Genomic DNA, 25100 nt, shown 5'->3' on the forward strand with positions numbered 1-25100 from the left:
TTTCTGCTAAGATATATGTGACTTTTTTGCAACGTAAATGCGGGGATTATGAAATCATGCAAGCTCTGCATATTTTGCGAGGAAATCGGCAATTTATGCGGCGAAAGTGAGGCGTATTTGAAAAAATGTGGCCCCCGCATAAATATGTGGACTTTGGCTGATTATTCATTGAATTATGCGATCACATAATCGCGTTTTTCTGGAGGGACTGGTTAGATGTTGAAGTTGGCTTACCACAAAGTCCAACATCTGCATACTATAAATTCCCTTTTAAAATAAATAAACATAAAATGCAGGAATACATTATTTCTACGCTGCTTCTCTATGAAATATAATCAAATCACTTCATAGTTGGGAAAGTAATTGTAAGTATAGATTGATACATACAGTACATGACAAAAAACGTAATGTTTTTGTTGTTTATTCAATGTGTCATGACTTTTACAGCCACGGCTCCTGCCAGAATTCCCATCCATCCCCGGATGTACCCTATCCATAACGAAGGTGACTCTTGATCATATTGCAATTATATTCTCCTGTAGAAATATATCTGTTTAGCACATTTTTATTATTTCTTGGGAATGTCATTTTAGTTCAAACTGAGCAGATGTGTTATATTCTTGATTCCACAAATTCCCAAGGGGTCCTTAAATGACTGCAGCAGGTCCCCAGAAAACTGAGGACTACTTGAGTTTTTATATTTCTTTCATCCTTTATTAATGCAATGAAAAAGTGTAACAATGTGAATCAACATTAGGGGATAAATAAGCAATAATGCATTTCACTCTTGGGCAACAATGTTTTTTTTTATAATTAGTTTCCCACTCCTTAACTTTTAAGATTATCCTGGAAAAAAACTTTTTACCTGTTCTTAAGTCATAAACACAGGGCAAAAAACAAATAAGATAAGATCACCAGAATTTTTTTTTTCTTACTTGCCTCTCAGGGGTTCCATATTTTTTTCTTGACTGAAAAAGCTGGAAAAAAAATCCATCTGCCTTGCTCATAATGATTCAACACTGCCCTGTTGTGTTGCAGTCTGCCCTGAAGTCACCATCAGAAACAGCATTGTTAAAGGTAAGACAAGCTGTCCTCACACAAAACTGCAAACTAAAAGGCTCATTTTGAATAACTGAAACATCACCTCATTTTATCTTTGTCATATGGTTGTCGTTTCAGGATTTGACATGATGGAAGCCTTTGGTCTGACCAAGAATGCTCACTCGTCTGTGGAGGGCGTGGCAGCCGAGCCTTTTGTCTTCAACACTCTCCCCACCTTTACTCTGTACAGAGATGTCCAACTGACACAGAGCACCAAGTGAGATCATCTCTTTTACTGCTTTTAATTAGCCTTCTGCTTCTTTTGTTCTTTTTGCTTGTATTATATACCGATATCCATAAATGCAGCCCCAGAAAGAGAAAATAGAAAAATGTATATATTGTTATTTATATATATATAATTACTTGCATTCCATGTAGCCATATAGCTGGTAATAAGGACTGCAGTAGTCTTGAATAAAGAACTTGAAAGCACTACTTGAGTAAAAGTACAAGTGTCTTTGGTAGAAGTTAAAGGTCCCATGACATGCTGCTTTTTGGATGCTTTTATATAGGCCTTAGTGGTCCCCTAATACTGTATCTGAAGTCTCTTTCCCAAAATTCAGCCTTGGTGCAGAATTACAGCCACTAGATTTCTGTGTCTGTAGGTTTAAATGCTATTGAGGAGGAGAAGTGGGGGGGGGCAAGGTGGAGGGTGGGGGTGTGGCCTTGACCAACTGCCATGCTTCGCTTGTTTGAAAGCCATGATGTCTCTCTCTTTCTCATGGGTGGGCTAAATTCTCTGGGTAGGCAAAGCAGAGAAAGGGGAGGTAACCTTGCTCCTTATAACCTCATAAGGAGAAGATTCCAGATCGGCCCATCTGAGCTTTCATTTTCTCAAAGGCAGAGCAGGATACCCAGGGCTCGGTTTACACCTATCGCCATTTCTAGCCACTGGGGGACCATAGGCAGGCTGGGGGAACTCATATTAATGTTTAAAACCTCATACATTTTCAAGCCATAGGACCTTTAAAGTCACCTTTAGAATACTACTTGAGTAAAAGTCTTAAAGGAACACGCCGACTTATTGGGAATTTAGCTTATTCACCGTAACCCCCAGAGATAGACAAGTCGATACATACCCTTCTCATCTCCTTGCGTGCTGTAATGCTGTCTGACGGCTCCAGCAGCATCAGGCCAGCACAGAACATGCAGGTGAATGGTTCCAGCAATCCTACTGCTCCGAATAAGTGACAAATAACGCCAACATGTTCCTATTTACATGTTGTGATTTATAGAGTCACAGCGTGTACAAAAAATAACGTAACATGAGACACAGCCGTCTTCTAACTGTAAACAAACCGGGAACTATATTCTCAGGCGGAAGAATATAGTACTTGGGCGGAGTGATATGCTCGCAGCAAGCTTGTCTGAGAATATAGTTCCCGGTTTGTTTACTGTTGACAGTCTGGCTTTGGATTTCCGGAGAAAACAAACCCACGTGACGCGTTCGTCCAATCGGCTGCCGGTTTTCATTTTTTGGGCAACAACACAGACTAGCGCCGACCGGTTGCTATTGAGACGTATTACGTTTCTCAAGTCGGTGTCGCCTCAGTGTGTTCCGAGGCAGTTTTTTGTGCCTCGGGGGACCCAACTGATTATTTCAACTGGCTTTTCTGCCGAGGGTCGGCCTTCTGGTTGGTGTGTACCGGCTTTTAGTTGTAAAGAGTGTTTTTAGGATTCATTCAAAAGGAATGGAGCAGGTCCCCTTTACCTTCATTTACCTCTGTCCTTCCAGGTTCATCCACCCTGCAGGTTTCTCTCCAGAACACACCATCAGCATCACCTTCCGCGTGTTGCAGGAAACACCCAGGGAGCCCTTCGCCCTCTGGCAGCTCACTGACAATGACTTCCAGCCCAAGATGGGAGTGGTGCTTGACCGTGAGTTACATTTCTGCATCTCTCCATCTCCCAAGCAACTTCGTTACCCCGTCTCCTAGTCATCAGGGCCTGTACATACTGGACCAACTCTCGTGATGAGTTTAGAGGAGCAAAATTAACATCAACTCTGAAGTCACATTTTAACATCTTCTTAGAGATTTTTTATGTGTTTTGAGTATGGTTTATGCCTTTATTTAGAGCTTAAACAATTAATTATTCAATTCAATTCAATTTTTTATTTATAGTATCAAATCATAACAAGAGTTATCTCGAGACACTTTACAGATAGAGTAGGTCTAGACCACACTCTATAATTTACAAAGCCCCAACAATTCCAACAATTACAGTAATTCCCTCAAGAGCAAGCAGTGCGACAGTGGCGAGGAAAAACTCCCTCTTGGGAAGAAACCTCGGACAGACCCAGGCTCTTGGTAGGCGGTGTCTGACGGGCCGGTTGGGGGTGTGATGAACAGTGGCAATAATAGTCACATTAATAATGGAACAGTGACTGGATGTAGCGGGAAGCTGCAGGGTTCAGCCGGAAGAAGCATGACATTGCAGGGCACCGCTGAGCTCGGCAGGGAGTGCAGCAGGACCACGGCGACAGCTGGAACCAGGATCTTGGTGCCAACGTTCTCCAAGGAAATACGCTGGGGAAAAACATAAGGACTCCGGGAGTAAACTCCCCAGAAGCTAGGATTAGTAACAAGCATTTCTGGGACTGGATACACACAAATAGTAATAGTAAAAGTAATAGAAAGGGAGAGGAGAGAGCAGCTCAGTGTGTCAAAGGAAGGAAGGAAGTCCCCCGGCAGTCTAGAACTATAACAGCGTAACTATAACAGCGTAACTAAGAGAGACAGGTCATAAGGAGAGGTAGCTTTTTCGGGCTTAGAACTCTCCCCCCTGCCGGATCGGGCTTGGCTGGCCTGCCTCCCTCTACTTTGTTATGTATTATTAGTCTAACAATTATGAAGAGAAGCAGGTGGGCCAGTTAGGTGAACACTGCAACTCCTCACTCCCTAACTATAAGCTTTATCAAATAGAAGAGTTTTAAGTTCATTCTTGAAAGCGATTACAGTTTCTGCCCCCCGAACCCAGATCGGGAGCTGGTTCCATAGGAGAAGAGCCTGATAACTGAAGGCTCTTGCTCCCATTCTACTTTTAGATACTCTAGGTACCACCAGTAACTCTGCATTCTGGGAGCGCAGTGCTCTAGTGGGACAATAAGGTATTAGGAGCTCTTCTAGATATGATGGTGCTAGACCATTTAGAGCTTTGTAGGTCAATAGAAGGATTTTAAACTCAATCCTGGATTCAACAGGAAGCCAATTGATTAGCAATCAACAGAAAAGAAATCTACATCCAATTTGATAATAATTGTTTAAAGGAATACGCCACCGTTTGTTGAAATAGGGCTTATCACGGTCTACCCTGGCTGTAGATAGGTGGGCCAATGCATTTTTTTGTCTCAGTGCAAGACATTTTTTGTCTCACTTTTACTCACAACTTGCTAACCAGCAACATAGGATTCCATTCACTACGCTAAGCTAACTAGCGGCGGCGCTGCCGGTGTTGCACCGGACTAAAACAATGCATGTACAATTACTGAATATCTCCCATTATTTTTGTGCTTTGCACAGCTACTACCAAGCATCTGGTGTACTTCAGTCTGGACTACAGGGGAGAAGTGCAGGAACTGACCTTTGACCAGTCGCAGGTCTACAGACTGTTCTATGGCAGTTTTCATAAGGTGAGATAATTAACACTGAGCAAGTCATTTAGCAAAAAATGAAACATTGATGTCATGTTTTTTAAATCAGGTTGAATATCCTTATTGCCATCCAGCTACTGTGAAACCTTTGTGTAATCCAATAAAACAGAAATGTTAACACGTAATAATATGAAAGAGCATGATGGACAGGTGAAAGAGATGGTTGGAAATAGACTTCACATCAGTGTAATCTCAGGTCTGTAGCAGCTGTAACACAATAAAGACCAACAGCAGAGTAAGAAAGGGTAATAGTGGAATAAGAGTGAGGCTTATTATGAGAAAATGATTGTGATTGTGATTGGCAGGTTCACCTGTCTGTCAGCCAGGTGAGTGTGTCCCTGTCTGTGGACTGCCAGCGTGTGGGTGAGAGGCCTGCACGCCCTCTAGGCAACCTGCCGACTGACGGCTTTGAGATGCTGGGAAAACTGGTGAGGACCAGAGGACCCAATAGTGGATCAGCACCGGTACTTTCTATTCTTTTCTATTTATTTGATTTTTATCCAGGCCTGTTGTGTCAATAAATTACACTCCTTAAAACATATATTTATGCAGATTCTTCGGGTCTGTGCTCATCCTGTATCCTATGTTCATCATTGTTTTCAGTTCCAGCTGCAATCCTTTGAGATCGTCTGTAACACTACGTGGGCTTTAGAGGATACCTGCTGTGACCTGCCTGGAGTGGTTAGTCGGTTACTAATTATATTACCTTTATTCAGCTCTATCTTGGTATTTAATAGGCATTATGTGAGTTCATGCTGTGTTTGAACCAATATATGACATGCAATTAGCTGAGTGGTTACTTACAGTAAAAGGTTTGCTCTGTGCAGCCCATTGTGAAATGAAAAACTTTGATATTTATATCTTATACACATGTTGCTTTCATTACTGTGTGTGTGTGTGTGTGTGTGTGTGTGTGTGTGTGTGTGTGTGTGTGTGTGTGTGTGTGTGTGTGTGTGTGTGTGTGTGTGTGTGTGTGTGTGTGTGTGTGTGTGTGTCAGAGAGATGAGGAGAGCTGTCCTTCCCCGGCGTACACCTGTACCTGTTCCTCTGACATCCCCGGAGCTCCCGGTTCCCCTGGAGCAACCGTATGTCACCATGAGATCTCAGTTAGGCCTAGAATATTAGCTGATGATGACTCATTCATTATTTGTGTGATCCAGTTGATGTTCAATTATTTATTTATTTTTCCCAGGGAAAGCCAGGTCCTCGTGGGGAGAAAGGCGATAAGGGAGAGCAAGGCCAAAAGGTGAGATGAAAATAATTCTTCTTCGTAAGTAAGTTACATTTGAGTTTAAGCCCCCTTCAGAAACTAGAGCATTGCAGGGCATTGGTTTCCTGCAGGTGCAAAGCCAGTGCTATGAAAAACACAGTTTTTGTGCAATTCTCCTACCAATAATATCATCTACATGAGTGTAATCTGGTGATCCACAGAAATGTCAATATTGATGTTCTGTTTAGTGAGTGAGTTTCCCACAACCACGTGTAGAATGTCGGATCTTTTCTGTGCAGTTGATGAAACACCTGTAGTTGTCACAGAGCAGCAGGGCTGAGCTGTGTATCTGTATGTTCTACAGGGTCTAATTTGAGAGAGCGGCTGTGCGTAATTTTACACAGGGATGGCATGGCAACCTCATGTGTTATTTTAACCCTCCCTGCACGGTGACATAAGCAGCCCTGGCCTGTTGTTCTTTTTCATCAGACCGCAAAGCTTTGACAGATCTCACGTTTAACAGTAACAATCATGTTTCATGTTTTAGTTTGAGTCATGCCTTGGAGATCCAAATTGATGCCGTCAAGTTAGTTTCTCTGTGTTTCAGGGGGAGGTGGGTCCTCCAGGAAAGCCTGGATTGGAGGGAGGTCTTGGACCCCTGGGCAGCACAGGACCCCGAGGCATGGCCGTGCAGGGTAAAGTGGTGGGTAATCTTCTTAGCTTTAAATACCTACTTGTGTATGTAAAGTGGTATTCATCATGTACGTATCTTGCTGTACTGTTTTGTAATGACTTATGAAACTAGTATGTTGTATAATATCTACTTCTCTTGTGTTTTCATATTTTCCCTTTTAGGGTCCACCTGGTGCAAGAGGGGAAAGGGGAGATCCTGGGCGTCCAGGGGTCCAGGTGAGTCTAAACTCAAGTCATTCAAATACAGGAATAGAATAGAAAACCCTTTTAATATTCTTCCCTGTATTCTTTGTCTCCAACCCCACTCATCTGCCTCTCATTCCGCTCTGTCCAACCTCGCTGTTGTCTTTCTCTGCAGGGTTTACCAGGACCTCCAGGTCCAAAGGGGGAAGAGGGGATTCCAGGCCCCAAGGTGAGCTCCTTGAGCCCAGAGGAGTAAATGTCAGCAGTTCTTCATACAGTTTAGCTGAAGCAGTAAATTACTTTAAGCATTAATGCCTGTATAGGTTCTGTTTGTGCATGTGTGTGTATTTGGGCCTGTGTGTAATGTGTAATAACACAGCAGAGTGAAAAAGAAAATGTGATTTTCCCCACTGGGAATCATTCAAGTATGTCTTCTTCTTCGTCTCATCTCCGTGCAATATGTTTCACAGGGCATTAGGGGGCTCGAAGGTAACATTGGTGGACCAGGTCTTACTGGACCAAGGGTAAGATTGGATTTCATTTTTAGAGCCATTGCAAACCATTTTGGTCCATGACATGAATATAAATACTAATATCTTAATGTCTACGAGTTGTACTGTGGAGTCTACGAGTTGTACTGTGGATATGTGTTGTCCTAATGAATCCTAATGTTTTTGGTGACCTGGGACCTTTTGTCTTGTGCCACCATCTGTGCACAGTTTACTCTTACACACATACAACATTAAGATCTAATAGGCTGAACCATTCCATGATGGATACATTTTAAGCTTTCCTCTAGCACCACCCTCAGGCCCAAACCCACCATTACTAGACCCAGTATGAGTTAACACACGACTTCCAGAGTAAGAGCCAGATCGGCATGCAATGAACAAGTTTACTCTTGTACAATAAACTTTGCATTTAGCATCTCTGCTGCTCAGGCTCAAATAATGCTCAATATCTTGTTCATCATTTTTAGGTAGCAAATGTGTTCTGACATGTGAAGTCACCCCAGTTCTATTAGTTTTCACAGCAAAAATTCCACTTCCTGACCTGCAGTGTTTCCATGTATGTGTACTGTATGCCTCACAACTGAATTTATTATTTCCTGGTGGCTGACCCCAGCATGTTAAATTTGGAACCCATGATCAGATTTATAACCAAATCCTCCAAATGATTCCAATAAAGAAACGATTCCACTGGAATAATAATTTTTGAAACGATTCCAAGTAGGAATCGGTTCTCGATGCCCAACCCTAGTATTTATTTCATGCTGGAGTTTAAATTGACAGGAAAAACATCTTGCAAAAATACAAATATCATAGATAGCTATGACAAATATGGCCTACGTCAGCCACCTGTGGAGACGGGCTGCCTAAAGGTAGTCCTGGATGTTTTGGTGACAAAGGGGAACTCTACCTTGTATTAAAAACTTGTGAAATATCAAGTTATCGTGTGCTTATTAGAGCCAATCAGGTCAGACAGCAGTGGTTCACCAGGTAATGCAACATGACGTGCTTTATATCACAGTATGGCACTTTAGAGTTCAAGAACCGGCATCTATGACTGTATGTCATGTTTTGTCGTTTGTCTGCTGTTCTACACATCTTTTTGTATTTTACAGGGTTTCCAAGGAATGCCAGGACACCCAGGTCCTATAGGAGAAAGGGGCTACTCAGGACCTGTGGGACCTACGGTAAGACGAGAGGGACAAGTAGTGTCATCAGCCATGTGCAACGTCTTCACATTTTGTTACGTTTTATGCACAGAGAAGATCAAATGTGATGCATAGTTGAATATGGGATATATTGACAAGGATAAATGATAAATTGACAGCAGTACATGGAGGGGTGCGCTGAACGTGTTGGGCTGACACAGGAGAGATCTTACTGCTTTAGATGGTTCGGTGTCGGGCGGCCTCTGTGGTTATTTTTAAAACAGTCTGATGCTGCTTGTGCAAAATGCAGCCACTGGATCTGTCATCTGCGTAGTTGTGGCTTGACAGTTAGAGACTGCAGATGGAACTGTTTCTTGGTTTTATGGCAGAGGCCTGGAACCAAGGAGTGCTTTTGAAGCTGGACTCCTAATGGAAAGGAGATCATCCAAAAAGAGTTGTGTGTTATCAGATGTCCTCCTCTTTTATACACACACACACACACACACACACACACATCAGGATCCTGTGGGTCACTCTCAAAGTATGAGAAGAGTGGGAAAGGTTAAGAGGTTAGAGAGCTGGTTTATGTGGAGCAGGGAAAAGCATGTTGTGTGCACTGGTTATTCATCTTTATGCTCATGTATCCGTTGCTTTACAGGGTCTGCCAGGAGGTAAAGGGGAGCGAGGAGAGAAGGTGGGTTATAGCTGAACAATCATTTTTCTTATTGTAACACTGACATCATTTAAAAGCTCATTCTACTGGGCCACATTTGATCATTGCTTTTTTACTGTGCTCAAAAGTATAAAAAAAAATGTATAAAAGTATAATTTCCTAATAATACTTTGGTTCTCGTTTAAATTGTGGTTGGTGAATGCGCTGATGTTTAACAGGGGGAACCTCAGTCTATGGCCATGATCTACAAACTGGTCACACAGGCCTGTGAGCAACTAGTGCATAGTAAGTACTCTGGGGCTCTACAGTGATGATATCTGCATATGTATCTCTCTCACAACTTAATCCAGAGTTGTGTGTGTTTTTTTCAGAGGAGGTGTTGAAGCTTGATATGTTCATTAACGAGATAAGTCGAAAGCCAGCTCCAATTGAGGAGCCGGTGGCGCCCCCCGGGGAACCTGGTATACCAGGGCCCAAGGGCCCACCAGGCGCCAGGGGCAACCAGGGGAATGTCGGCCCAAGGGGGAGACCTGGCAGACCTGGATATCCAGGCGAACAGGGTAAGACTCAATTTAGGTGATAAGCCAAGGCTTGCTGAAATAAAGACAATCCAACCAAATTCTTATGTTTGTCTACTAAATGTTGCGCAATGGTCTGAGCATTTATATTATATATTATGAATTTGTCCAGTGGGATATTATTATAAGCTTTTGACTATGCCGATTTGCTTCTCTACAGGAAGGAGAGGTATGCCAGGGGGGAAAGGTGACGCAGGACCCAATGTGCAGGGGCCCGCAGGGATCAAAGGATTTGCAGGTACCTCTTTATGAGTAATAACATAAGAACTGTTGCTCACCAGAACACAACCCTGCACTGATGTATGCAGTGGGGTAGTCTACGTGATACACAGGTATACACACTATACCCACTAAGAAATCTCCAGGATTTTCATATACCCACTTAAAAATGTGCAATAACATGTTTTTGTGACAGAACTTTCACTTCAGATATTTGTAATCACAAATACGGAGTCGAGTAATGTGACCGCAAACTAAACTAACACTGCAGAACATGGATGAAAAGAAAGATGAGACTTTTCTCATCTTTCATCGACCCGCTCCTCGCTGAGCGCAGTGCGTAGTGTGTGTGTAGCGACCGGGCCCAAATGCTCCGCCTACACTAACGCCAGTATCCTCCATTCACCACACATTTAAGACAGATATATATGTGATGTGAAAGCCCCCTTACTGCTTTATATTCCATTATATTTTTGATATATTTTGAATGTCATCTTTGTTTTCTCATAGGACAAATAAAGGTATTCCCACCATAAATCGGTGCATAAAAGTGTATCAGAATGCAGAAAATGAAGTCTTTGACGCAAAAAAATAACCCTGGGGGAGGACACCCAGACCCCACACTTTGATATGCCCCACAAAGGCCCATTCTGAGCCAGGAAAAACATAAAAGAAATAGTGTGTGTGTGTGTGTGTGTGTGTGTGTGTGTGTGTGTGTGTGTGTGTGTGTGTGTGTGTGTGTGTGTGTGTGTGTGTGTGTGTGTGTGTGTGTGTGTGTGTGGTACAGTAAACCCACTACAATATATTAGACTACACCACTGGATGTATGGTTTTAATGCATGTGTGTCTGCAGGCCCTTCGGGGGAGTCCAAGCTGGGAATCCCAGGTCCAAAAGGAGAGGATGGTAAGGCAGGATCCGCAGGGACCACCGGACCTCCTGGACAGCCGGGCGAGGTTGGACCGCCGGGTGTGTGTGACAGCAGTGGAGGCTGCCACAGTGTTCCCCAGCAAACAGGTTAGCTACCAGGAAAGGTACACAAACTCAAGTGACACACAGAGGTACAGTAGATGTATTAGCAGTGTGTGAGTAAAAATAATAATACGGGTTAGCCTGCACAGAACCATAAAACGGCCTTTAAACTTCCCAACCGTCTCCTGCTCTCCCTCTGACAGATCATATAGAGACTCAGCCAAAGGCGGGAGTCTGGCACAACCTCCTCTGATTGGCCAACACTATGTTTCTGTTAACCCTTTCCTTGACTGGGTTACCGGTGCATAGCATCGGCGACAGACACACAGGATGTTAAACCTGTTTCAGGCCCTTTGAACCTGTAATTGTTTGTCCTCTGTCACTAACACTTTGAATTGCCCTGTTGCTGAAATGTGCTATATAAATAAAGCTGCCTTTCCTTGCCTAACAGACAAGTTCGCAAACTCTAACTTGAAGCACTAAAATTGATTAAAAAAAAGAATCGTCTAAATTCGCCAATGTTTCCAACATTGCAAAATACAGTGTGAAAGTGGTCTTGGTTGTTGACCGTTTTTGTGTGTGCTCTCTTTTCCCAGAAGACCCTTATTATGGCTACCAGCCTTGAGTGGATATAAACACGCAGGCAGCAACGGTAAGGCGACTGACGTCTGTTTGAAATGACTATGGTTCCTTTGGAGCTGAATGACAGACTGGTAACGGAGCTACGAAACAAAAAGCACCACTGAAGGGGTTTGGTGTGTTGAACTTGCCACTGACTGATGTGGAAGCTTCACAAGCTTGATCACGTGTGAGAAAAGGAAAGAATACAGGAAGGATCTCGCTCGGTCCTCTTGTTACAGTGTTCTTTGACATAAAAAAAAAGAATAGCTGAGAAAAGAACTACGATTATGTAGGAAGCTTTCTAATATAGAATAGTGTTTTGATGAACAGATAAGTCAAGTGCTTTCTTATACACCATATTCGCACTGAAACCTTTTATTACTATGTTTATGTATTCATGCACTGTATCAATGCCGAGTAGTTTAGCCATATGTGTTACATTTCTACCTATTTCATTTGTCTTTCTAACCTTAACTGCCTCAAGAATAATGAAAGTGCATAATCCATGGTGTAAAAGCTTTTTTTTGTTCCATGGTATAAATGATACTGTGAGAATGTCTTGTTGTCATGTGTATGATAATTTGTATATTGTTTATTATATTTACTGTATACAATTATTCATGTATGATATTTTATACTGTATCTATTGGTATTGAAATTCCTGTTTACATGTTTATGGTTTCAAGGGGTACTGGGTGATAAACATTAGTCTGTGTGTGTGTGTGTGTGTGTGTGTGTGTGTGTGTGTGTGTGTGTGTGTGTGTGTGTGTGTGTGTGTGTGTGTGTGTGTGTGTGTGTGTGAGAGAGATAATTTGTATTCTTGTTAATAAAATTCCATTAATATGTGTCTAATGAAGTGTGTGTGTTTTTTTCCCAAAAACTTACTGACTATACTGAGCTACGACATAGTTTTGTGTCATTGAGCAAGACACTGAGTCCTTGTAAGCCCTGGGCCTGCTGTTCGGAGTCTAAAAAAAAAAAAACTGACACCCTATGTCAGGGGTTCTCAACCTTTTGCAAGCTGGGCCCCCCCAAAGCTGGTCCATTGCAGTTGGGCCCCCCCCTCAAATTTTTTGGCGAAATGTCTGATAAAGGTAGCCTCAAATCATCCTCGATTTGTGCACGATTGCGGTATTTCGTTTTGATTGCAGTCATTTCTGAGAATCCTGCCTCACACAAATATGCCGACGCAAAAGGGAGGAGAATCTTCAAGGTGACATCACAGAGTTGAGAGTATTCCTGCATCAATGCTGCCCAGAATGACGAAAGAGGGCAGGAGGTCAGTGGCATAACTAGCCAACACCGGGCCCCTATGCAGGATTATCAAGGCGCCCCCCCTACTACAGCATGTGATGACGGCGCAATGTCCACGAGTAGGCTACCATGAATAGGACAGGAGAGGATCATAGAGACACAGCATATAAGAGATGGGATGACTGACAAAATCAGGAGTAGCCTAAAACATTGGTGAATGTTGACCATAACACATGAAAAAACACACAAGGGCAGTCCCTCCACGATTTCATAGCCTTTTTTTGAGATTGTTGCGGCCCAAAATGCCTGATTTCACAGGAGCTTTTGTTAAAAATTGCGATAAAAGTTGTGGTGTCTTTTGTATGTGTGTTGCGATGAAGTTGCAGAAGACAGTGAAAGGTGAAAAAAATGTTTTCTAGTTCTTTAAAAATAAAAAGGAAAACTTGTTTTGGGGAGAATAATAATTAGTACTATTAATTAATTACTCTGGGCTAGGGCTGGGCGATATATCGATATTATATCGATATCGTGATATGAGACTAGATATCGTCTTAGATTTTGGATATCGTAATATCGTGATATGACCATAAGTGTCTTTTCCTGGTTTTAAAGGCTGCATTACAGTAAAGTGATGTCATGTTCTGAACTTATCAGACTGTTGTAACTGTTCTATTATTTGCCTTTACCCACTTAGTCATTATATCCACATTACTGATGATTATTTATCAAAAATCTAAGTGTGAAGATATTTTGTATAGATATATATAACCTGTTTATTATTTATTCATTTGATTTTGCAACTGTTCACTGAAATAGTCGGTTTCTATGAAACTACTTGTGACATGTCATATTTGGCTTTGACTTTGACTGAACTGCTCTCACTTTGTGGAAAAGAAATATCGGGATATATATCGTATATCGATATTCAGCCAAAATATATCGGGATATGACTTTTGGTCCATATCGCCCAGCCCTACTCTGGGCTGAGATTTCCTAAGGAACCTTAAAAGGCTCAGGATGCTGCAAATGTTGGTATAATAGGAAAATGGCTGGTGGATTTAAGACAAAAAATAATAATTTATTGAATGAATCAAATATGAACATATCTGTCACTGTCAGTGGCTTGTTGATCACATTGTTAGTTAATGTCCTATCCTGGCCACACACACAAACACACACACACACACACACACACATTCATACGGTTTGATAAAGTAGCCTACTTATTGGACTTTAACTTATCATTGCACTTACAATAACGAGCATAGCTGTCCTCAATTTAGGTCATCGGCGTTTTTTCCTGCATCCCCCTTTTGTGATTGTGTGCGTGTTTGTGTGTGTGTGTGTGTGTGTGCGTGCGCGCGTCAGTCGCGGTGGAAATGGAGCAGCAGCCCCGCCCGCTGCAGAGAGCAGACAGTACTGAAACAGCGGCCGCTTCAGTGACTATATAATGAAAAAACGTTACAGCGTACATTGACGTTAAAATGTACACACGTTGGCAGTAGAGTCTGAAATGTTTTGCGCGGTCTTTCGCTGTACGTTTTGTTGGTAAATGTGAGATGTTCGAGTCACACATACGATCGTCTTCATAACAGAAACAAGGAAATTAATTTGACCCGTTCTCACTCCCACTTGGTCAGTGGCTGTTCTCTCATTGCTGACAGGTGCTCAGACGCCGATTGAAATAAATAAAATAAAGTCTGCAAGGCTGGGGAACACGTCGCAGTTCCCTCGACTGATGCGGCCATGCCATAGGTCAAGTTTTTGTGTGAAGGCGTCCACTCTGTCTGCAAGGAGCAAAATCTGAGTTTATATGAGGAGTGGTGTGTGTCTCCTCTCTGGTCCGACTGCAGGCTGGGACTGGTGCGCGAGGCTACTGAGAGACTGACCGCCTGTGAGTGTTTTTGGACGGGGGAGGGGCTCACGGCAACACCCGCTGCTCGTTGAGCACAGTAGCTGCAGAGTGATACGTGCTTTCGAGTCTCCAAACATCACAAAAGTCTCCAATAACACCAGTAAAAGTCGCTAGATTAGTTTTTGACAAAAAAGTCGCCAGGAGGATGATTTGTTTGTGTGTTACAGTCCAACCACTTGCATTTCAACATGGGGGAAATTCTTTTTCTGAATTCTTTTTTTTTTTTTTTTCCCCCATCCTGTAGCCTACTCGCGCCCCCCCGGGAGAGTGTCCGTCGGAACCACAGTGAAGAGATCATTGTTTCCAGTGGTGTTTATTTTGAAGAGCACAATGGAAGTCCCGACTTTTACCTTTAAGCCAGCCGCTTTGTTAAATAAGCGTCAGTGGTGCATTCATTTTCCGGTTGTCAGAAATGTGAGTTTATTTTTCAAAACAAAGGCAACCATGCTAATTCACTTCCCTGAGGACCCTCTCTCCTATGCTTAAATCAATGGGGCATATAGTTACTTTGACAACATATAAACACTGCAAGTTGTAATGAGCTTGTGAGGACATCACTGACCAATGGTTTATCATGGTTATGAGGTCACCTACACTGTCAATATGTTATACACTAAACTGTAGTTGCACCGATACTCTTATTGTGACAATAATAAACAGGATGTTGTGGGGCACTTTTTCTAACTTTGCGCATTGTGGTTTCCGTAGAGTCACATCGCCATGGCAAGCCGAAAAACTTTGCACCCAAACCGGGACAGTGAGGACAAATACTCGATACTATTACCTACCTATAACGAAAGGGAAAACCTACCTTTGATAGTGTGGCTTTTGGTGAAATATTTCGGTGAAAGGTAAGTTCCGGAGAACTAGCAAAGCTGCTCGGTTAGTGCTAGCTAGCTAGCTAACGTTAATGCCTCCTGTCAGTGATGAGCTGTCACTAAACTGGTGAGAAAATGACAGCTCGACTAATAGATGCTCTTAACGTTAACATTTCCAGATTTATTGTGTCGAGGCTACAGTAAAAACTTTTCAAGTTAATTAGCTGGCTTGCTCTCTCTAGCTCACGTTTGTAGCGCTTTGCTTATCGTGTGTGTGTGTGTGTGTGTGTGTGTGTGTGTGTGTGTGTGTGTGTGTGTGTGTGTGTGTGTGTGCGCGCGCGTGTGTGTGTGTGTGCGCGCGCCTCGTGCTCGTGTGTTTGTTTGTGATAAAAGTTGACAAAAAGCAAATTGCATCCTCAGTTATATGTTCTTATTTTGTTTTTTTGTTTTATTAACAGTGGCTATAACTACGAGGTAATTATCATTGACGACGGAAGCCCGGATGGGACCCTGGAGGTGGCAGAGCAGTTGCAGAAAATATATGGAGAGGACAAGATAGTAAGTTAAGAATTGGTAATAAGATAGTAACTTAAAAATTCACTTAACAAACCCCTCCCGTGAAAAGAACCAAACATTGCATTTCTTACAATTGTATACATTTATGTATTAGAATTAAGAGACACTGATTGGTGTTAAGTATTATTTACAATATTAGCTATCTAGCACGCCCATATAGAGCTGGGCAATATATCGATATTATATCAATATCGTGATATGAGACTAGATATCGTCTTAGATTTTGGATATCGTAATATGGCATGAGTGGTGTCTTCCTGATTTTAAAGGCTGCATTACGTTGCATTAAGTGATGTCATTTTCTGAACTTACCAGACTGTTCTATTATTTGCCTTTACTTAGTCATTATATCCACATTACTGATGATTATTTATCAAAATTCTCATTGTGTAAATATTTTGTGAAAGCACCAATAGTCAACACTACAATATTGTTAAGGTATCGATATTGAGGTATTTGGTCAAAAATATCGTGATATGTGATTTTCTCCATATCGCCCAGCCCTACCCCATGTAACGTTAACCGTTGGTTCTAGTAAATTAATGGAGCATGGGATCTTTATGCAGACTCTTTAACCTCTCTTTTCTGTGGGACAGCTTCTTCGACCAAGAGCAAAAAAATTAGGACTTGGTAAGTTCCAAACTGTGTAAAAAAAAAAAAAATATGGTGGTGTATTAATTCTAGTAACCTTTGCCAACTAATGATGAGCTCCTGTTTCCTTTCAAAGGCACTGCCTACATCCACGGCATTAAGCATGCTACTGGGAACTTTGTAATCATAATGGACGCCGATCTTTCCCATCATGTGAGTGTGGGCTTCTTTTATTATGTGTTTACAATAAGATCACTTTACATGAGGAACAGGAGGGCTAACACTTATTTTCATTACTGATTATTAGTGCGCCAGTTACTTTTTCAATCATGGTCTATATAATGTTAGAAAATAGTAAGAAATCCACAATCTCACAATCACAATTTCCTGATGCCCAACGTGGCGTTTTCAAATCGCTTGCTTTGTCTAAACAACAGTCTAAAACCTAAATATATTGACCTGTCCATTATTATTAAAAGTTAATTACTATTAAAGTAGGTACCGACTTATTTTCTGTCAAACGACTATTGATTAATCAAGTGATCATTTTAGCCCTAGCTGATTCTATAACTGATTCCTGAATTGCATTAGGTAGTATTTGCACCGGAGATGTGGGCTTACCTGATCTATTTTCTTTGTCAACTCTCTCCTCTCTTGTCATCCCAGACTGATCTCATAAAGTGGCATATGTATGACACGCCAATTCGTATGCCATTTTGGCGTGTTATCAAGACAAATAATCGCTTTTTAGTGTGTTTATCAACGCCGTTCAGCCGCCATTGACCTGCATTACATGTCAATTTTCGCCATAGCGAGTAGTATGGAAGGACGTAAGTCCGCGGAGGGTGGTTGGGGGGGTGGATGGGTAAAACACAGGACTTTCACTCAGGAGAGCTGGGATTTTTTTTTTTTTTATAAGCTTTCCCCAATGTTCTTTTCCTAAACCCAACTATTATTATTTTTTTTTTTACACGCGTGTGACGTTGTTCTTGCGATAGTACGCCCAATACACACCTTGTGGCAATGCCACGTGGTGTTTATGTTTACATCCGCTGTATACAGCGTAGACCTACACATGGATAGCTCAAAATGCGTACAGATAACACACCATTTAGCTTTAGGAAAGTGACTGTATGTTTTACGCAATGTCATGATGCCATGTTGATCATCCCTAACATTTATTAATATTATGTGAAATATAACCGCTTCTGCAAGCATGTTATTTCATCGTTCTTTGTCCTTTTTTTATTTCAGCCCAAATTCATCCCAGAATTTATTGAGTAAGTGTTACTAAATTTCCATTTCCTATCATGTGATTTTGTTTTCTACTGTACTTCAACTTGTGCACACAACATTCATTTCTAAATATTTAAACAATAATATTAAGCTACTGTGCCACAAATTCAATTGTGCAGGAATCCTATAGTTAACACCATTATGTTTTGTTGGTCAGAAAGCAGAAGGAAGGTGATTACGACCTGGTGTCTGGTACTCGATACAAAGGGAACGGTGGCGTATACGGCTGGGATCTGCGCAGGAAACTGATCAGGTAGCTGCAAGTCAACAACAGTGCACTGACCCTCATTACAACAGACTAGAGAGAGTTTTGATTTTCTTTTTCTGTCTCCTTCTCTCGTTCACAGTCGGGGAGCCAACTTTTTGACTCAAGTGTTGTTGAGACCCGGTGCTTCCGACCTCACAGGCAGCTTCAGGTGAGTGCTGCGAGTGTTGTGAAATACTGGAAGTGCCACTGACTTTTGAATGTGCACGGGGATGTGTTTTCTCACGCCTGCTGGTTCTTCTTTTTCCTTCACACTTCTGTCAGGTTGTATAAGAAGGAGGTGTTGGAGAGTCTGGTTGAGCGGTGCGTGTCCAAAGGGTATGTCTTTCAGATGGAGATGATCGTCCGCGCCAGACAGCTCAACTACACAATCGGAGAAGTGAGGCCCTAATTCATTAATTCATGTATTTCTGTGTTTTTCGGGCAGAATATTTACTGAGAACACATAATGTGGTTACATAACCCTTTTTTATTTTCTATCATGTGGACCCTGCAAGGACACTAAAGTTGGCTTCCGATTTGGAGGATATGATGGTGTTTCTCTAGATTCTCCTTTTTTAACCAACTTATAAATGTGGACATCCAGACCACATCAGACCAGGTCTAGATGAAAAACCACTATAGTTACTCTTGTCAAATCTGGATGAGATTAATAAATAGACTTGAGAGACTGTTTAAAATCCCATGTCAGATTTGAGAAACCTTTTACTGTATTATTTATTTAATTATAATTTAAATAAAGAAGGGAAAAGGACAATTTTCTGCATCCAGACCACATTAGACCAGGTCTAGATGAAAAACCACTATAGTTAGATTTATCAAACCTAGACTAGATTAACACGCGCGCCCATATATAGAGGTTTATTTCTCGATGCAGCGGCAGTGGGTTTGACTCTGACCTGTGGCCCTTTGCTGGGTCATTCCCCCCCCTCTCTCTCTCTCTTCATGTCTTCAGCTGTCCTATTCAAATAAAGGCCTAAAATGCCTAGAAAATAATCTTAAAAGAGTTTGTTTCTCTCTTATTTATTTATTTATTTTTAAATCTGCCACAAATTTGCACCTGGGTTTTAAACAGCGTTGAGGCTTTTACTATGATTTCTTTTTAATATTTTTCACAACTCAAAAACCAAGTTTAATTTAACATTCCCCTTAATCTCTGAATTGGAAGCCAGCGTTGTGACTTGGCAGCCATGATTTTGGATGTGAACTGAAACAATTCTCTCTTCTTCTTCTTTTCCTTCTTCCTCCATACAACAGGTACCCATTTCCTTTGTGGATCGAGTTTATGGAGAGTCCAAACTTGGAGGGAACGAGATTGTGTCGTTCGTGAAAGGACTGATCACACTCTTCGCCACGACATGATCAGCGATGTAATCATTTTGGATATCCAGTCATATAGTGTTCATTTCACTCTTAACGTCGCTGTCTTTAATTGGTAGTTGTATCAGAATCCTAACGTCTAGACAGTGACATGACGGCAAATGACAAGGGAGACATCTCTCTCCCCTGTTAGCAGTAAATATGAAACAATTCTCTGCCGGTAGTCGTCCGGAATACTGAAGGAACATAGTGTATTACATTCCCATCACCCTCTTCGATGAATTTTGAACAAAGTGCATTCCCAGTCCAGACAGCTGACTGAAATTTACATTAACAAGGTTGTCAGATGGGTTTAGGTTTAACTGCTACACCTGTGATTGTTTGTATAAAATTAAAAGGTTTGTATTGTTGGCTATGTTTTTCCTTAATGTGTTCTTTTTTTTTTTTTACAATGAGTCAAAACCTCAGATAGGTATGGAGAGGGACCAGCTGCCCTTATTGATATTTATTGATCAAGGTCCAACCTGAAACAAGTGCAAGGGATTGTTAATTTCTCTTGTTTTAAAGATTTTCACCTTTTTAAAGAGCATTCAGTCCAAAACATGTGGTTCTTCCCAGCACGTGGTGTGGTACACTCTTTGCTGAGGCAGTAGCAGTCAACCGGTACCAGCTTGTACATCTCCCTCACACGCACTAACGACAATGTCATCCAGAGGTTGCAGCAGGATAAATATATATGAATGACTTTCAAAAAGTCAGATAAAGGTAAAGACATTTAAAATCCCACTTTTCTCCTTTAACCCTATGAAAGGGTTGTGTGCAATGCTGAATAACCAAGCAGGCAGCTGCCCCAGGGCCCTGAAAGCTCCAGGCGAATTTGTGTTTTTTACTGGTTTGTGTCTATTTATGTGAAAGTTTATCAGGGAATATGCACCATAAAAGCATACTGATGCCTTAAATTGGTCCCTGCAATTAAATGTAATCCTGCGGCCCTGTCTTGAGGGGTCCAATGTCAAAATCAAGTTGTTGCATAATTCTGAAATTAACATTAAATGAAATCCAATTACCACACAGCAAACCTAGAGTCAGTCAGGTGCATTATTATTATTTTTGCATTAAAAAAAACAACACAGAAAGTGGGGAGTGGGTGTTGGTTCACTTTAATGAGTGATGAAGAGGAGTGGGTAATGGGGAAAGAATAACCCACAGCTGATGGAAAAGTTTTACCAAGATTTTAACCATTTAAATGCAGTGTCACACTAGGGCTGCCCTTCACCAGGCCATAGCAACGTGCAGGAAAGTAGTCCCGGTCAGTTTGGTAGAAAATGGCAGTTACTAACAGTAGTGTAGTACAGCGCCACCTACCGTTGGCCCAACCGTTGACTCCAACTGGTACTGAACGGTGCTGAGGCACTGTGTACATCCGAGGATCCGCAGGGGAGGCGGGGGGGTGAGGGGCGCCAGATGTAGCCAAACTGCGCATGCGCCTAAATCAAGAAACCCACTCCAGAAGGACGCCCGCTGTCGGTGAGATCCCGCCACTGTCGTGTTGGGTTATTTACCTCACAGACTCGAACACAGAAACCAAAGGCCCGTCGCAGTTTTTAAGGGGACGAGGTAGGTTTCTTTTTTGTTTTTTTTTAAAGTGACGTTTGGTTAATTGGCCAAATTGACTGACAGGCCAATCAAGAGTTTAAATGAGCCGGGCTCGCGATCTCACAATGAGATTATTTATGCTAATCAAGTAGATGTCATTTCCGCCCCTTTTATTTGCGCCATTTTGGATAGGGCAGTTTCTAGGCTCTAGGCTGGATGTGTATTGTCTGTCAGAGAAAAGAATGGGCAAAACGTAATCGGCTGCCAGGCAATTATAGGCAGACTTTAGGCAATCTGTTTGAAAGAGGGGGACCGCCGTTAGTTGTTCCCAACAATAGGACATGTGTTCGCCCTCACCACACCAGGAAATGGAGGTTTTAATTGTCTAATGAGACTCTGAGGCTTTCTGTTCCCGTTTGCCGACCAGAAGGAGGAGGATAGCCCTTTTCGGCGAGGGAGAGTCTGGTTTGGAGGGCTGACCGACGGCCGGGTGGCTGGTACTCCCCCACGAAGGATATTACCGAGATATCTGGGAAAAGTGAAAGTGCCCATACATCGCCTCAGTCATTCTGAGGTGACACATTTCACTCAGACGGGAGCACTGGATGTGAAAGCAGGTAAACTTGTCTGTCATAATGTTGGCCATAACCGTAAAAGCGAGATAGTTTGCTGTTAGCTGTGGCTACCTGCGTTGATTCGATGGGTGTCGCTGGACTAACATTACAGCTAAGGTAACTTGGCTAACGTTATGTTCCTAGTAAAGGGGGGGGGGGGGTTCAACGTAACCTCAAGTTGAAATACTTATCCGGTAGGCTTGTTTATAACCGCCCAGGTAAAATGCCGGCGAATGTCCTATGTGGACATTTATGACAGAAATGGCAGCATTAGTTTTGAACAGCCAATGTTGTTGATGCGAGTTGGCTAGCTTAGCATGCTAACTTGGCGCGGTGTGTCCCCATTCTTTGTCAGTGGCAGAAGCTCCCTGACAAACGTATCGATCTAAATACTGCCAGATGTTGATCAGAGATTAGATTCACTGACACTAACGTTACCTCCCCGCACGATTTGGTTTGTTATGTCCACAGCCACGGCTACCACGGTCAGATCTTGCGCGTCAACGTTTTGAGTGCGAGAAATGCTGTGAATATTTAAAGTGTAGACCGCACAGAGAGTTTTGTCTTGGGGGACACATGGTACACATTCACAACCACAAAGAGATTGTGGCGTAGAATTCCTATAATCTTTTGCTAAATTTTATGAAATGTTCTTTTGAATAGCCATGGTGATCGGAATATGATCAGAGTTCAGCCAGATGACACCGGGGGTTGTGATGCACTCATACCCCGTGTTAGATCCAGGGGGAGGAGGGCTGTCACTTGGTCAGCGCAAGTGTCAGATTATGATCATATTCACTGCCATCAACCCCACTCACATAGAGCCTCATCTACAGACAGCCCCCCCACATAATAAACTGACACAACTAACCCAAGTGCATTTAGGCATCCCAAACTTTTCTGGTATCTGTGTGAATATGGATGTCACCAGAAGCTTATCCCACAGTAAACCTATACACGTTGAAGGAGAAGTGTAAACTGCAGTAGTCAACCAAGAACATAGGTTACTATGTCCCAGTGGAGGACTGAATGAGCGTGAGGAAATCTGTGGTTGAAGGTTTGTAGGCCTCCTTTTTTTTTTTTTTTTTTCTTTTTCATAACACAGTGGAAGGGGGAAACCTGTTTTCTGCCAGCGGCCCTCAGCGGAGCACAGCAGCTTCCTATCTCCTCTCCTCCCTCTCTTCTTCCTTCTCTCCCCCCCTTCCCTCCTACCCAACCTCTCCTTGGCTTTTTTTTCTCTCTCCCTTTCTTCTTTCTTCCTTCCACCTCCCTCCCTCCCTGTCCATCGCCCCCTCTTTCTCTCACCCTCTTCCATTTTCTCTCTCCCCCCGGCCTCTCCCCCTCCTTTCCTCACTCTCCCTCCCTTCCCTCTCCACCGAGCCTGTCTGTCTGACCTCCCTGCCTCCCCATCCCATCCCTTCCCCCCTCCACTTCCGTCGCTCACTCTCTGGCTTCTCTCCTTTCCTCTCATCTCTCCCCTCACACTCCTTCTACACTCGCTCCCCTCTCTCTCTCTCTCTCTCTCTCTCTCTCTCTTTGCTCTCACTATCTCTCTCTCCCTCCCAGCTCCCTCACCTCATCCTCTCTCACACTCCCCCTCCCCCCACACTGATCTCTCCAGCTCCTTCTGTCCCTCCCCTTCCTCCCTTCCAACATCCCTCCCTTCACTCCCTCCCTCCCAGCCCTCCCCTCCCCCTCCCCCTCCACTGCAGACATATTGTAGAGGCTGCTGCTGCTGACTCAATAGGAGGCGCCATTCTGTGATGGTATTGCGAGGCAGGGAGAAAAAGGGAGAGTATGGGGAGGCTTACATAATGGAGCTCCTCTCTAGCGCCATCTGCAAGTACTGGGAGCAAGCAGGAAAGAGCGACAGAGAGAGGAAGTGGGCAAGGGTATGTGTCTCTTACACTCACTCTAGCACTTGTACATTTCTGAATGACAGACAGACAGACAGACAGACAGACAGCAGGCAGGCAAGACAGTAAGACCAACAGCCGGATCGACAGAACTGCCTGGTTGGTGGAACCACACGCACACAGTTCCGCTCTCTCTCTGGTTTGTGTTTTCTAGAAGGGAAATAAGCTGAGGTGTTCACAGGAATTGTTTGGGACTGCGCCGTTTGTTGTCACTGAGCTGCCTTTATGTCATCGTGCATCCGTGACCTTTGACCTCTCTACATGGAGCTCTGATTTGAATGGAGACATTCGACTAGCCACTCTGGACAGTGAATTAAACAGCCCTTCCTTCTTCTGGCCAGTGGTGCCTTTACTAATGCTGAACTTATTGTGATACTAACGCATAATGAATGAATGGGTGGATGGTGGTTTAGCTGTATGTTGTATGGAACCAGCGGGTCTGTCTTTTCTGTGCGCAACTGTTCCTTCTACTCCAGACAGCTGAACTAAATGCTCTTTGGCCAGGTCAAAACTTCAATAGGCTGTCACAAATAGCTTTTTTAGCTTTAGTACACCGCAGGCAGGCAATGCAAAAACATCTACACTTCTATGTTTGGATAAAAAAAATATATATTTTGCGACCTTTACGCCTTGTGTCCACACTACTCTGGCGTTTCAGGGCCCCTAATACAGTGCTGCCCCTGTTTTGGTTTTAAAACTCCAGGGTTGCTTTGTAGTCTGGATGGGCACAAACGGAGACCTTTGGAAATGGTGATGCATGCACGTTAGTCAGTCTTATCTGTTAGGTCGGCTAACATACTTTTTTTAGTAACAGTTCCAGCTCGTCCTCGGTCATAGGAAATAAATTAGGGATGGATCCGATCCAGTATCTGTATCGGGACCAATGCCAGCGTAATTCACGTATCGGATTTTCCCGATCCAACCTGCGGAGATATCCGATATCCATGAGCCATGTCTGCGCTTTAACGTTGTCTGCTGAAATGACTCCACAGGTGATTCCTGCCGGCTAGTCTGCTAGCTGGCTGCAAACTGTGGAATGGATTTCCTGAACGGAGGCGCGGCTCAATGAGACCCCCGCTCAGGAAATCCATTCTGCAGTTTGCAGCCAGCTAGCAGGATAGCATTGAGCAGCACTGTGGCTAGCCAACATGTCTGCTGTGTGGAAATACTTTACACTGGAAACACGGCAGAGCAAGACAGCAAAATGCAATGTTTGCAAAGCCGTAATTCAGAGAGGCGGAAGCTCCCTCGCGTCGTACAACACTAGGAACGCAATCAAACATTTAAAAAAGCACCACACAAAAGAGCACGAGGATTTTTTAGCCAGGGGGCAGAAAGACAAAAGGAGCGAATCACTTCTGGAGTCATTCCAAAAACAAGGT

The 25100-nt window shown here is 42.9% G+C and overlaps 3 protein-coding genes across 7 annotated transcripts in view; all 3 read left to right on the forward strand.

The window, feature by feature from the left end:
* Positions 1-12404, forward strand: part of LOC114558411 (collagen alpha-1(XX) chain) — a 40368-nt gene extending 27964 nt beyond the window's left edge. The window contains exons 23-42 of one of the 3 annotated variants that reach the window (XM_028582405.1): positions 448-504; positions 1039-1077; positions 1180-1318; positions 2837-2979; positions 4623-4732; positions 5059-5217; positions 5357-5434; positions 5752-5838; positions 5946-5999; positions 6571-6666; positions 6819-6872; positions 7015-7068; positions 7310-7363; positions 8464-8535; positions 9155-9190; positions 9388-9454; positions 9520-9729; positions 9908-9985; positions 10820-10981; positions 11533-12404. In XM_028582405.1, coding sequence (XP_028438206.1) covers positions 448-504; positions 1039-1077; positions 1180-1318; positions 2837-2979; positions 4623-4732; positions 5059-5217; positions 5357-5434; positions 5752-5838; positions 5946-5999; positions 6571-6666; positions 6819-6872; positions 7015-7068; positions 7310-7363; positions 8464-8535; positions 9155-9190; positions 9388-9454; positions 9520-9729; positions 9908-9985; positions 10820-10981; positions 11533-11561 — 1778 coding nt within the window. In that variant the 3' untranslated portion in view covers positions 11562-12404. The remainder of the gene's footprint in view (positions 1-447; positions 505-1038; positions 1078-1179; positions 1319-2836; positions 2980-4622; positions 4733-5058; positions 5218-5356; positions 5435-5751; positions 5839-5945; positions 6000-6570; positions 6667-6818; positions 6873-7014; positions 7069-7309; positions 7364-8463; positions 8536-9154; positions 9191-9387; positions 9455-9519; positions 9730-9907; positions 9986-10819; positions 10982-11532) is intronic. The other 2 variants (XM_028582406.1, XM_028582407.1) reach the window with 2 other exon arrangements.
* A 3002-nt stretch (positions 12405-15406) lies between these two features.
* On the forward strand, positions 15407-20009 carry dpm1 (dolichyl-phosphate mannosyltransferase subunit 1, catalytic). The gene is made up of 9 exons (XM_028583560.1): positions 15407-15577; positions 16003-16102; positions 16717-16750; positions 16848-16924; positions 17966-17991; positions 18165-18260; positions 18355-18423; positions 18537-18651; positions 19530-20009. The coding sequence occupies exons 1-9, from the start codon at positions 15447-15449 to the stop codon at positions 19632-19634; spliced, it is 753 nt and encodes a 250-aa protein (XP_028439361.1). The 5' UTR covers positions 15407-15446; the 3' UTR covers positions 19635-20009.
* Positions 20010-21091: 1082 nt separating this feature from the next.
* The window catches only part of adnpb (activity-dependent neuroprotector homeobox b), a 12262-nt gene continuing 8253 nt past the window's right edge, over positions 21092-25100 (forward strand). Inside the window, exons 1-2 of one of the 3 annotated variants that reach the window (XM_028583908.1) lie at positions 21092-21209; positions 21616-21805. The gene's annotated coding sequence lies outside the window, so the exon portion shown is untranslated. The remainder of the gene's footprint in view (positions 21210-21615; positions 21806-25100) is intronic. The other 2 variants (XM_028583910.1, XM_028583911.1) reach the window with 2 other exon arrangements.

Source organism: Perca flavescens, chromosome 7 (assembly GCF_004354835.1).
Source record: "Perca flavescens isolate YP-PL-M2 chromosome 7, PFLA_1.0, whole genome shotgun sequence".
Classification (NCBI taxonomy): Eukaryota; Metazoa; Chordata; class Actinopteri; order Perciformes; family Percidae; genus Perca; species Perca flavescens.